Below are 12604 nucleotides of genomic sequence, written 5' to 3' on the forward strand. Positions count from 1 at the left end.
ACCAAAAACCGTGCGGGCAGGGACAGACTCCCTGTTGAGCCAGAAGGAGACCTGGGACAGGATGACAGTCATGATGCAGGGCAGGTAGGTCTGGATCACAAAGTACCCAATCTTCCTCTTGAGGTGGAAGTGCGTGGTCATGACGACGTATTCCCCTGCAGAGACAGCCAGGGAGGGATGCTGGGCCAGCCCAGCCACTCCAGAGATCCACCCTGGACAAACACCCAGTTTTTCAGTGGGATTTTGGTGGGAAGGAGGGGTGCAGAATCCCAGAATAATGAGCCTGGAAGAGACCTCTAAGATCATCCAGTCCAACCCATGCCCTAACACCTCAACCAGACCATAGCACCAAGTGCCATGGCCAGGCTTTTTTAAACACATCCAGAGATGGTGATCCCACCTCCCTGGAAAGAGCATTACAGAACTTTATTATTCTTTTGGTGAAAAATTTCTTCCTAATATCCAACCTGTACCTTCCCTGACATAGCTGGAGACTGTGTCCTCTGCTTCTGTCAGTGCTGCCTGGTGGGAGAGACCGACCCCACCTGGCTACAGCCTCCCTACAGGAGGTGCAGAGAGCAATAAGGGCACCTCTGAGCCTCCTCTTCTCCAGGCTAAACACCCCCAGCTCCTTCAAACCTTCCTCACAGGGCTTGTGTTCCAAGCCCCTCACCAGCCTTGTTGCCTCCTCTGGATGTGCTCAAACATCTCAACATCCTTCCAAAGCTGGACACAGCACTCAAGATGGGGCCTCATCAGGGGCAGGGGTGCAGCAGGCACACATGTGCCAGGTGTGTGCCCCAGCACAGCCCTGGGGGCTCTCACATCACTTCTGGGCTTTCAAAACACTTCTCTGAGTCTTCTACAGTTAGCTACAAAATAGGTGTGGGACAAAGGTGAGCTAGTGTCAACAAGTGGGCAATAAAATCTTTCACTGCTTTGCCCCAGGCACAAGGGGCCCTGGGGGTCTCTCCTGACGCTGCTCCCATCCCAGGGAGCCATGCTGTGGGTAAGATCCCCTAAGCCTGGAGACACACTAACAGTGCTTTAATAGGATTGCAGGACATGGGGTTTTATTTTCTCTGACAATCCTGAAAATATCCCACCTTCCCTCACTGTAACCATCTCAAAAATCCAGGCAAGTTCTGTTGTTACATGTCCCACCTGTGAACTGAAGAGGAAGCTGTCCCTCTTTTCCCTCAACATCCTCTTCCTCCCCCCAAAGCTTTGGGTATTTTCTTGGATTGCTGTGCCTTTACTTTGTGAGCGTGGCTCTGCTAAATCTTTACACACAGGAGCCTTTAGCAGCTTTCTCACCACTCCAGGTTATTCATCTGTACATTTTACTACAACTTAAGTAGAGAGATGGGCCAGATATTATGACATTTAGTTCCCTGGGCTCCCCACATTTCCCCAAGGGAGGTGAAATGAGTTGTTACAGACAGACACTATTAAAATCAAGTGCACCAGAGAGGAAATATCCTCAAATGAGAGAACTACTGGTGCATACAGAGGGAAAAAATAAAAAGGAAAAAAAGAAGAATTATGAGAGACACACATGAGGTAACAGAAGCTATCAGTACCTGGATTCAGAGGGGAAGGGAGGAGCAGCAGATGGGAGAGAAAGATGATTAATATTGGTCATTAATCAGATGAAACATTTGTTTGGGATAATCTTCTATTAGTTATGATAATATTTGTGCAAGCAGATGCAGTGAAAACCACACTGAACATTATGTTGCCTTCGCCTCCCCTGCCTGCAGTGCTTTCCTGAGGGGCTGGAAAGGAATCCAAGACAAATGAATCCTCAGCAGCACAAACCAGCTGGACAACGTGGGGCAAATTTTCCACACAGCAGATCATTTTTAGATGCTTGAGATCAGTTCTCCTAAAGACTGTGGGCAATAAGACTCTTTCAGTGGAAACCACTGCAAAAACAACCTCCTCATGCCCCTTGGTGACTGCTGAAGATGTCACCAACCGTGTCCTCCTGCCTCAGGAAGTGCTGTGCTCCTGGACTGCCTCTATAATGATCCCAAATCGTGGCATTCCAAGCCCATCTCATGGCAGGAGGAGCTGAGCCCATGGTGGTCCCACAAATACCTGTGCTGGATCGAACCATCTCCGTGCCAACCACGTGGCCCAGCAGGTCATACTGGTTCAGGCGAGATCCACCCTTGGCTACTTCCACAGATTTATCCTTCCCCAGGGTCCAGGTGTAGATCACCTCTGTCTTTGTGTAGGCATCTGCAGAGGAGGGAGAACAAGGAGGTCTGTGCTTCTGCCTGACCTCAAATATACCAAAATTAGCCTGTAGCCAAATGAATTTTGCTGTGCATCTCTCAGAGCCACATGGCTGAGCACAGCCAAGCATGGCCAGAGACCAAGGCAGATCAACAACTGTTAAATCAAAGGAGCAGGAGTGAGCTGGGCTTTTTGGAAGGGAGCTGCAGAGGGGCAGAGCTCTGTCACTGACAGACAGGCTGTCCCTGTGACGTGCTGACTCTGCAAGGGCTGCCTCCAACAGGGAACAACATCCAGGCCAGCAGGATGCTGGGGCAGCAGGACAGCACAGCCCTGCCATGCCAGGGACAGGGAAAGTCCTGCTGGCAGCAGCTGGCAGCAAAGGATGAATGCAGATGGGGCTAAATTTTAGGTTAAAAAGTTTGAAGTTTTTACCTTCACTCAAAGGCAGCTCTCTCCAAGACTCTGAGATTTGGAGTTGGTGTTCTCTCACACCTAAATGCTTTTTCCTGTTGCATTAACGAGCAGCCAGGACTCAATTTCTTCATGCAGGAAAAGCCCCTTCTTTATTCACAGAACTCATTTCTAGTCTTTGCAGACCTTGTATTCAACCCTAACTGGCTAGTAGTTCTCTTGCCACTCAGTTCATTGGTTAATAACTGGCATTTTACCTTTCCATCAGATCTCTCTATTCTTGGGGTGTTTACATATTTTCTTCACTGATTCTCATGGGACAGATTTATTGGTTATGCAGGTGCAAACTTATTTTTCTTACTAGAACAGGTTGTTGTGTTGACTGCCTTCATTCTTATGATTTTTCCTTCTGTGAACTTACAATCTACTGCTAGCTTAGCTAGAGTAGCAGGGCCTAAACCATATTTTATGAGGCCTTTTTTTATAATATCTCTACCTGTCTGCAGCCTTTTCCCTGTGTTTGTGACCAAGCCCTCCTGCCAAGAGTGCTCTTGGCTTTTCCAGTCCTATGGTTATCCAAAAATTGATTCTCTCCAGACTGCTAGGAGCTATTTCTCCCCATAATGCCCAAAATTCCTGTCCATACCAAGTCCATATATATACTATATGTATATATAGTTGGTATGGACAGGAATTTTGGGCATTATGGGGAAAAGTACCTCCTAGCAGTCTGGTTGTCTGGGACAGAAGGGTCTCTGATGTCACACAGGCATGGTGTGGATGTTTGGAACACATTTAATGCCAGGCAGCTGCTTTGGTTCAGCTCAATGCCTCATTTGCAATGCAAAATCCAATCCAAACAGGGACAGCTCGTGGACATTTAGGGGAGCTGGTAAATTCAGCAGCATCTCCTGCTCCCCTAGTCTCAGATAGCTGCTGTACCAGTGATGGCTTAGGAACAGCTCTCTGCTGTGCACATTTATCTTCAGGGAGCAGGGGATGAGCAGAGCCATCCCTTCACTGCACCTGGCCCAAGGGATGCTGCAGGTGGGCAGCTGAATGGCTGCTGGCTGATGCCCTTAATTCTCCTGCAAATTCCCTGCCTTGCCCCCTCAGGGGGCTGCCCTGGTGGCCCAGGGACAGCAGGGCACTGCTGATCACTGGTGGGGATCAGCAGAAAAGGGTCTGTGAGGCAAACTCAGCCTCCTTTGGGCAGGGTCTGGCACTGGCATTGTCCTTCTAATTGCAAATCTGACCCACTTTAGGCTTCTTGAAAATGAGCAGCTTCCAGCTATCAATGGCTTTTTAGTGAAAACACTGGTTTAATCCCACTCCAGCACAGGAGAGGTGAGCTCTGATGCACTGTGAGTGCTTTAGAAAAAGTCACATTAATGTTAACCAGGGGCAGCTTTCTGAGCTCCTTGTCTCAAAACTCTCATCATTCAGAGGTCAAATCAGTAAAAAAAATAAGCCCAGAGGTTGTTCCAGCAGAAACACACACATTAATCTCTTTTCCTCACCAAGAAACATTATAAGCAATTAGATGTGCAGTAATCTGCCTTCCTGCAAGTCTTGTAATAATCCCAGAGTTTAGGCCTGAGGTATGAGATTTGATATCCAAGGTCAATTAACATTAATAATTCATCCTTCTCTAAGGCCTTAGTGATGTCTTGTGGCAATGAGTTCTACATTTAATTAGGTGCTGCCTAAGAAATAGCTTTATTTCAGTAGTTCTGAATAATCCACTTTCATGGGTACACTTTGTCATGAGGCAGAAGAGCAGATGCACATGATAAATATGATTTCCTCTCCTGCCAATCAAACTTTTCAACTTTGTCCTCAGTTAGCTCCCAAATGGCTACAGGAAGGAAGTGTCACTTTGGGAAGGCTGGGGATTCTCTAGGGGTTACTGGTGTGGGCTCATTCCTCAGCTGGAGGTGGGAAACTCTCTCATCTGACACAAATACAAACTAAAAGGGGTGCTCAGTTCATTGGACCTGGGAAAGAGCCCAATCAGAGCCAGACTGGGATGTTTATTTTGATATCATGGTGAACCAGGGTCTTGGGGTTTGGCTCCCACTCACTTTAGGAACAAAACCAAATGAAATTTAACTTGCTTATGGGAGAGATAAAGGGATTCTATGGGGTGCCCAAGCAGCTGAGCAGCTGTAAGTCTGGGAGCAGCTTTCAACTCACCAGCAGCCTGCAAATCTTCCCTAAACCAGGACCCTTGGCTGCTGGGGCTGAGATTCCCAGGGTTTCCAAGCCTCCCACCTGAGAGCAGCCTGCTTGGCAGGATGAAGAGGGGCAGGGGGCTTGTGAGCTCCACAGGAGCATGGAGCCAGAGGAACCAGGTGTTCAGGCTGGCAGGATGGGACACCGCTGCTGTCCCAAATCTGTCTTCCCAGCATCCCCTTGTGATGAAGGAAAAGCACAACTCAGATTTATAACCATAGAATCATTAATGTTAGAAAAGACCTCTAAGATTATTAAGTCCAGCACTGCCAAAACCATGACCCCAGGTGCCCAAAATACACATTTTTTGAACACTTTAAGGGATGGTGACTCCACCACATCCCTGAGCTGCCTGGTTCAATGCTTGACCCCCCTTACAGTGAAGAAATTTTTTGTAATATCCAAACTAAACATCTCTTGGCACAACTTGAGGTCATTTGCTTTCATCCTGTCCCTTTTTACCTGGGAGAAGGGACTGATTCCCACCTGGCTACTTTCTAAATAGATTTACAGCAAACCCAAGGGTGTCTAACCCACCCTGTAAGCCTGAACTGAGCACAGACTTGCTCAGTGATGAATTGCATGTATGAGACACCAGAAAAAACAATTTGGTCACATCACCATCAGCAAAAATGAATATTACTGTTACTAAAACCCTGTGTGACACCAGCCACACCAAGGACTGCTCTCCAGCCCTGCAGCCCCTCCTTGCAGAGGTGCTGGGGGTACTTACAGCTCCCAAATTTCAGGGGGCAGGCGTGCACGTCCATGGGGAAGTCCTCCAGGTGCATGGGGCACTCGGCGTGGATGGTCAGCCTGCAGGACAAAGCACAGGGGCTGCTCAGGACAGGCTGGCCCTTCTGCACAGCCTCCTGCAGCCAGCAGCACTGGCAAAGGCTCCAGGTGCTCACCAGCCTCCGGGCAGAAGGCCCCCAGCTGAGGAGAGGACAGAAGGACACACATCTGGCAGCTTTTCCATGGTGTGAACTCAACCCTGTTGACCAAGTTCATCTTCACCCACAGAGTGCAAGGAGGAAATGTGCCAGAGCCCAGGAGTCCTGGGTGCTTATGGGCTGTGAGCAGAGCTCCTGAGTCACCATCATGTTTTCTGAAACATCCCCTTGCCCAGGATTCTTCTCCTGGGAAGATGAGAAGCCTCAGAGAAAAAGGAAAACAATATTATCTCATTTGCTTCTCCTGTGTTTTGCTGCTTTGGAATGTGGTTGGAGATTGTTTATCCAACAAGTGATTGTTTGATTGGTTTCATGTGAATTGTTTAACTTAATGGCCAATCACCATCAGCTGTGTCAGACTCTGAGAAGCGTCACGAGTTTTTCACTATCATTCTTGTTAAGCCTTCTGTAAGTATCCTTTCTCTATTCTTTAGTATAGTTTTAGTATAATATAATATAATATAATATAATATAATATAATATAATATATATAATATAATATATATAATATAATATAATATAATATAATATAATATAATAATATATCAGCCTTCTAAGAACATGGAGTCAGATTCATCTTTCCTCCCCATGATGGGGGACCCCAAAAATCCCTCCCTCCTGGGGCCAGGGGACACCTCATGGACCATGCTGGCAGGCAGAGGGGAGGGCTCCAGGGGCTCCCAGGGAACAGGCCTGGTGCTCTGGAAGGAGCTGAGGTCTGACAGATGGTTCAAAGTCCAGATCCATGGAGCCACCAGGGCACAACACCCCCTGTCCATGTGGGACACCTCATACCACCTCCCCTGGCTCGTCCCTCCACTGTGGAGGATGCTGCAGGCAGGTGAGGAACTGGAACAGCCTGGGGGTGTGCAGGACAACCTGTGCTTTCCAAATCCCCCAAATCTCAGCAGGATACCTCGTCAGGAAGCAGCTTTGTGAGGGAGGCACAGCCATAAAAAAGCATAAGAAGCTGCAGAATATGGGGCCAGGTATAAAAGGGTCCATGATAAAGGGCTCTAAAAAGGGAGCTGGTGTTCCTTCCTGGAGTACTGCAAAGAGTGCAGCCAGGGAGGGGGAGCCAGGAGAGACAGCTTCCCAGGAGATGTCTAAAACAATCTTCTCTGAAGGAACCATTTGTAGGGGAAAAAAAATAGGAATCACTTCTGATGGCTCAGCAAAACAGCAAACAAACCATGGCAGGAGCAACATGTGGATGGAAAGGGCAACTGCACAGACTGAAGGTGGCTTGTGCAAATCTCAGGTTGAGAAGTTTCTATTGAGATGTTTTCCTTTGGCTATAAAAATGTTCAGCTAAGTTATTCTTCACAGAAAATACTGAGGCTTAGTCAAATGCAAAATAATCCCTGAAAAAATAAAGGCTTTGGGTTTTGTTTGCTAAAAGCAAAGAATAATTTTCTTTTTTCAAAAGGAAATAAAATAAAAATAAAGGTTATTTCTTTTAAGCAGACAAACCTTAAATTCTTCTATTTTAAAAATTTTTTAAAAAGAGGAGGTTTTTTTTTAATTCAGTGGACAAAACCACACCCTTCACAGATTGCTGTAAAAACCCCTGTGGAGGAAACAAAGCAGAGTGGCTGTGAGGTGGCAGGGGTGGCACAGCTGCAGTGACAGTGGCTGCATGTGGCAGCTGCTGCTGTGAGAGGGGACAACCACACACAGGGACAAGGCAGCAAACCCTGCCCAGCTGCTGCACTGCAGCCTCCCCACTACTGTATTTGCAGGGTGCCCTCACAAAGGGAGAGAATTATGCATCTGACTCCATGTTCTCAGAAGGCTAATTTATTACTTTATTACACTGTATTGCATTAAAGAATACTATACTGTACTAAAGAATACAGAAAGGATCCTTACAGAAGGCTAAAAAGATAATAATGAAAACTCGTGACTCTCTCCAGATTCCTGACACAGCCTGGCCCTGATTGGCCAAAGAGTCAAAACACTCAGAGCAGAATGCAATGGAACAATCTCCAAACACCTTCCAAAGGAGCAAAACACAGGAGAAGCAAATGAGACAAAAGTTGTTTTCCTTTTTACTGAGGCCTCTCAGCTTCCCAGGAGCAAAGGAATTTTTTCAGAGAATGTGAATGCCACACCCTATCACCTGTGAGTTCTGCTCTGCCTGATGAGGAAAGGAACCCTGGGATTTCAGAGCCACATCCAGCCTCACCTGCAGCTCCCAGAGTGTTCAGGAAAGCTGGCAACCCCACGAGAGAGAGAGCAGAGGAGTTAAATCAAGAAGCAGAGCAGGAGAGTTGCCATAACTTTGGTGGGTCAGAGCTGGGTGGCCCAAACTCCCTGGAGGCCCTGCAGCACTCAGAGCAGGGCATTAGCCCCCAGCTCCCCCAGTCTTTGGGAACATCTGGCAATTCAGAGACCAAGGGCCTGGCCTGCAGTGGGTGTGCCAGTCCTGCCTGAACCCCTGCCCATGGAAACCCTGTGTCCTGTGAGAACCTGGCAAAGAGGGGATGGAGGGGATGCTGCCTGTCCTGCTTGCTTCACAGCAGGCTCCAGCCTGGCTTTCTCAGCCAAGGCAAGAACCACTGTGTGCCCAAAGCAACTTCTGGAGACAAATCACTCTGTCTGACTTGGTGATCTGTTCTTCACACTGCACTGAATGCACCTGTTTTACATGAAAGAGAGGAAGACCTGACCTTTAGACTTCAGTCAAGGCTCACTGAAGACTGACAGGGATTTTCACAAGCCTACAAGCACAGTGTTGTAATTATTTTCTCCTGGACACTCAAAGGCCACCATGAACAAATTGCTCATTTGCTCTGATGCCTCTCTTTTCCAATATGGATTTAAAGAAGCACAGGTGTAAAAACCTGGCAGCTTGGTGAGGACTTGACTGCCTTGCTCTTCCTGTTCTGTTTCTTTTGTGATGTTCTCTTCAGCCAGCTCAAAACCCACTTGGGGAGCTCTTGGCTGGCAAGCTTGTCAGGCATATTCTCACAGATCTCAGTCTTGGATTCTTTCTGGGTCTTTTCCAACTGCAATGGACTTTTTGCTTCTCATTTTGTCACTGTCACTTGTGTCAGGGAAATGTTGAGACATTTCCCCAGCCTCCCTCAGCAGCCCACACCAGAATTTTCCTTTTTACCTCCCTGTTTTTTCATCTGCTTCACTCCTTCCTTCATTATTTCAAAAGGCTCTTAGCTGGGAGTTCCCAAAGTTGGCTTTTTCAAAGGACCTCTTCTCTGACCAGTGCCCTCCTTCTGATGCATCCTGAACCCACCCCAAAAAACCCAGGGAAATCTTTTCCTTCCACTGTCCTGTCTGCTAATGTTGGCTGTGATCATCAGCCCCTCTGAATAAGGTTGAATGACCCCAAGGACTGCAGATTGTGGGTCTGGTGGGTTTGTGCTATTTAGAGCAGCCTGAAAGAGCCTCAGAAGGGACCAGGACAGCAGCAGAGACTGGTCTTGGCCAAATCCTGCCTTCTCCAGGACATGGCCAACAAGACCAAGTGCTGTCAAGGGAAGGAGACAATTTTATATGGATGCTGGATGACTCCCTCGATGTGTGGGAATGCAGCAGCTGCAATTTAAATCTAAAGACTGTTTTATTAGCTGAGCCAGCAAGCAATAAAACAAGAAATCCATCAACAAAATACTGGAAAAGCAACCTAATCTGCCACTCCTCCACCTACAACTGAAGGAGTTTTTAAGTCTCCCAAAATTAAATAAAAAAAAAAAGGAAAAAAGTTGCATCATTCCAGCGAGATGAGTCTGGTTCAGCAGCTTCAGCCAGCCAGGTCAGCAGGTTCACAGGTAACACATGAAATGTCAAACCACAAGGAATGTCTGTCCCTTCCCAGACAATTACCACAGCCTCTGCAGCATTTGGATCAAAGGGTTTATTGCAGAAATTCTCATCTCTGCCCCTTATCCTGTGCAAGGCAGCTGATGGCCAGAGAGCCGCTGTGTTTTGCTTCATTGCTCTGATGGGCTATTCACATCCAGCAGCCCTGGAAAGTCCTTAGAAAGCCTAAAGAGCACCTAAAAAATAGCCAAGCTTCCAGAAATCATCAGCCAGCAGTCAGAGCCTTTGGCTCTTCAGTCCCAGGCACCTGCAGCAACTTATGCAGAACTGTCTTGAAGCCAAACCCCAAATTCCTCATGTTTTCTTCTCGGGACTTCTGCTGCTCACAGTGACCCCAAGATGAGTTAGAAAGTCTCTTTTCCCAGCCTGGCAGTTGAAGAAGGAACCAGAACTCTTCTGGTCTTGTTCTCAAGGTTGTTTATTGTTTCTTGTCTCTAACATTCTTTCTCTGGCCTGCCGAGGTCTGTCCAGCAGGTCAGACAGAGGCACTCTGACCCCCTCAGGGCAGAGTTATCTTTTTATACTAAAAACTACATGTGCATTATTTACCATAACTTCCCAATACCCATCACCTGTGTTAGACAGTGAGCTTCTACCTTAAACCAATCCAAAAGTGCCACCATCACAGCAGAAGATGGAGGCCAAGAAGAACAAGAAGAAGAAGGAGAAAGGCAGGACATGCCCAGATTCCTCCATCTTGCCTCCTGAACCCCCATTCTAAAACCCCCAAAAATCTATTTTTCACCCTGTGACAAACTAACTGTTATTCTACTTAAACTCTCTTGACTTGTAACTCTTCATATAAGGTTGGTAATTGTTTTTTCCAAGGGCTAAATCAAAGGCACAGGGGTCTTGGGCTCTGTGCCAAGGTCTCTGAGCCCCTTGGCAGAGTCCAGAGGAATTTCCTGGGTTCTGACATTTTCTCTTCACTTTGCTGGCACAATGGCACCTAAAGTGGAACATCCAGGACAGAACCTGTGCTCTTTTCCTCTTTTAAAATCACGGGAAGTCCTTTGAACTGCGCCAACACAATGGCAAGAAGCGTGAATCAGGCTAAACATCCCTCTGCCAGGGCTGAGGGGATAACAAACCTCTTCAGCTGCGTTCTCATGGTTACCAGGAGCTTAGCAAAGCCTTTGATGTGTCATTAGAGCCCCTGTCGTTACCTGCGTGCAGCTGCAGCATGAGCCAGGATCTCAGCCCAATTTCTGGGACGCAAATGTAATAATCCCTCGGTGTGTGAGTGCTACAAAAACATGACAGCACCCTGCATGGCAGGGCTGGCTTTGTTTATGCCAGGGATACTGCTGGAGTTTTGTCCTGATTTCTTCTCCAGGAGGTTCATTAATAACCACAGTCAGACCGAGCAGTGTTTACGGTTTAGGCTGTGGGAGAATCTAGGTTAGGTTTAATTGAGGGGTTTGAGCTTGAAAGCCAAATTGCTCCTAGGATCCTCGTGCTGGATCTGGAAGCACTGATTTCACTTTCCATCCTCCCCCAGCCCCTGGAGATTTCAGCCCATGATGGCAGAAATGCAGTGAGATAAGGTGTTCTCTGAAGATTTCTCCCTCCTGGGACAGTTTCCTTAAAAAAGCCTATCTGCACAAAGCCAAGCCTGGAAAACAGATCATTTTTGTCTTTGGATCTGCTCTGGCAGGGGAAAGTTGGAACAAATCTCATCTTGTTGCCTGCTTATGTTTTTATCAGCCAGCCAAGCTCTGCTTTGCTTGGATCCATCTGTGATGTTTCCTGGGTTCAGCCCTGGTGTGGGAACAGACAAACAGCTGCCAGCCCCTACAGCCCAGGAGAGCTGAGGCTGGGCTGTCCCAGCTGCTGCTCCTGCAGAGAGGCTGCACCTCCATCGTGGGGAGGGTGCAGCAAAGCCTGGAGCCATCACAGCCTGCCTGGGGCTAAAAAACCCCCAGCCAGTAGACACCCCAAAAAGCCTTTGCTGAGGCAGAGACACTGCAAAGCTCTGTGATTTCAAAAGGCAGCCTGGGAAGCCCAAAGCCCAGGGCATGGCACACCAGGTAGAGAACCTGCTCTGGGATTCCACAGCCCCTGTAGGTCTGCATGTGTGCTGGGCTCAGCTTTCCCTCCTGCTCTGCCTCACCTGAGGGATCACAGAGCCTCCCTCCAAGGACTGCACGTTGTCTTCAGCAGCACAGGCTCTTGAGGCAGTGCCTTTGGGCATGCAGGGAATGTGTCAGCCTGACAGGTAAAGAAAACATCCTCCAAGTGCATAACTTGAGCACATATTGTCTGGGAACCACTCTGACAATAACCACAAAGCCTCAACAGGCCATTCTGACAGGCCCTGTTAAGAGCAGAAGAGCTTTTTAAAGCCTTGATTCACAAAGCTGAATCCCATCAGCACAGCATTAAACTTTCACTGTTTTTCTGTGCTTCAAGTCTGGGGAGAACCAGAGCATTATCTGTGTGCCCCACACAGTCTGAGCCAGAGAGTATACCCAGAGATGGCTGCTTTTGCCTCCTCCTTACATAAATCCATGCACAATTCCCAGGTTGTTGCACTCAGGTCTGACACCCGAGTTTAGAGACCAGAGCTGGGCTTTTGTGAACTACTTGGACCATGCAGGAGCTCTGCAAGAAGAGACTGCAGAGGCAGGGCTACATAATAAAACTGCACTCCCTGTGCTCTCTGAGGCAGCCAGAGGAACCGGGAAGGTACAGAGGGATCAGTAATCCTGGGGAGCAGAGCAATGCAGCTCAGTGCAGAGGTCACAAAGGTTGTTTTGTGGCCCAGGTGCCAAGGCCTGTCAGTGGTCAGGGCTGTGCCCTGTGACATTGCACTGATCCACGAGGAGAATGTGCCATGACTGAAGGAAATCTCTGCATGCTCGGCTACAGCTGCTGTGCAGCTCCTGGGAGCTCTGGTCAGTGATAAAGAGGCT

The 12604-nt window shown here is 47.9% G+C and overlaps 1 protein-coding gene across 2 annotated transcripts in view; it reads right to left on the bottom strand.

Annotated features, from left to right (window-relative positions):
- The window catches only part of LOC103824243 (gamma-aminobutyric acid receptor subunit alpha-3), a 78186-nt gene that overhangs the window by 18220 nt on the left and 47362 nt on the right, over window positions 1-12604 (bottom strand). For both annotated transcript variants that reach the window (XM_050974498.1, XM_030228876.2), the window contains exons 6-8: window positions 5627-5709; window positions 2104-2247; window positions 3-155 (exon numbers count right to left, since the gene is read on the bottom strand). In XM_050974498.1, the coding sequence (XP_050830455.1) occupies window positions 3-155; window positions 2104-2247; window positions 5627-5709 (380 nt within the window). The remainder of the gene's footprint in view (window positions 1-2; window positions 156-2103; window positions 2248-5626; window positions 5710-12604) is intronic.

This window comes from Serinus canaria, chromosome 4A (assembly GCF_022539315.1).
Source record: "Serinus canaria isolate serCan28SL12 chromosome 4A, serCan2020, whole genome shotgun sequence".
In the NCBI taxonomy this organism is placed as follows: Eukaryota; Metazoa; Chordata; class Aves; order Passeriformes; family Fringillidae; genus Serinus; species Serinus canaria.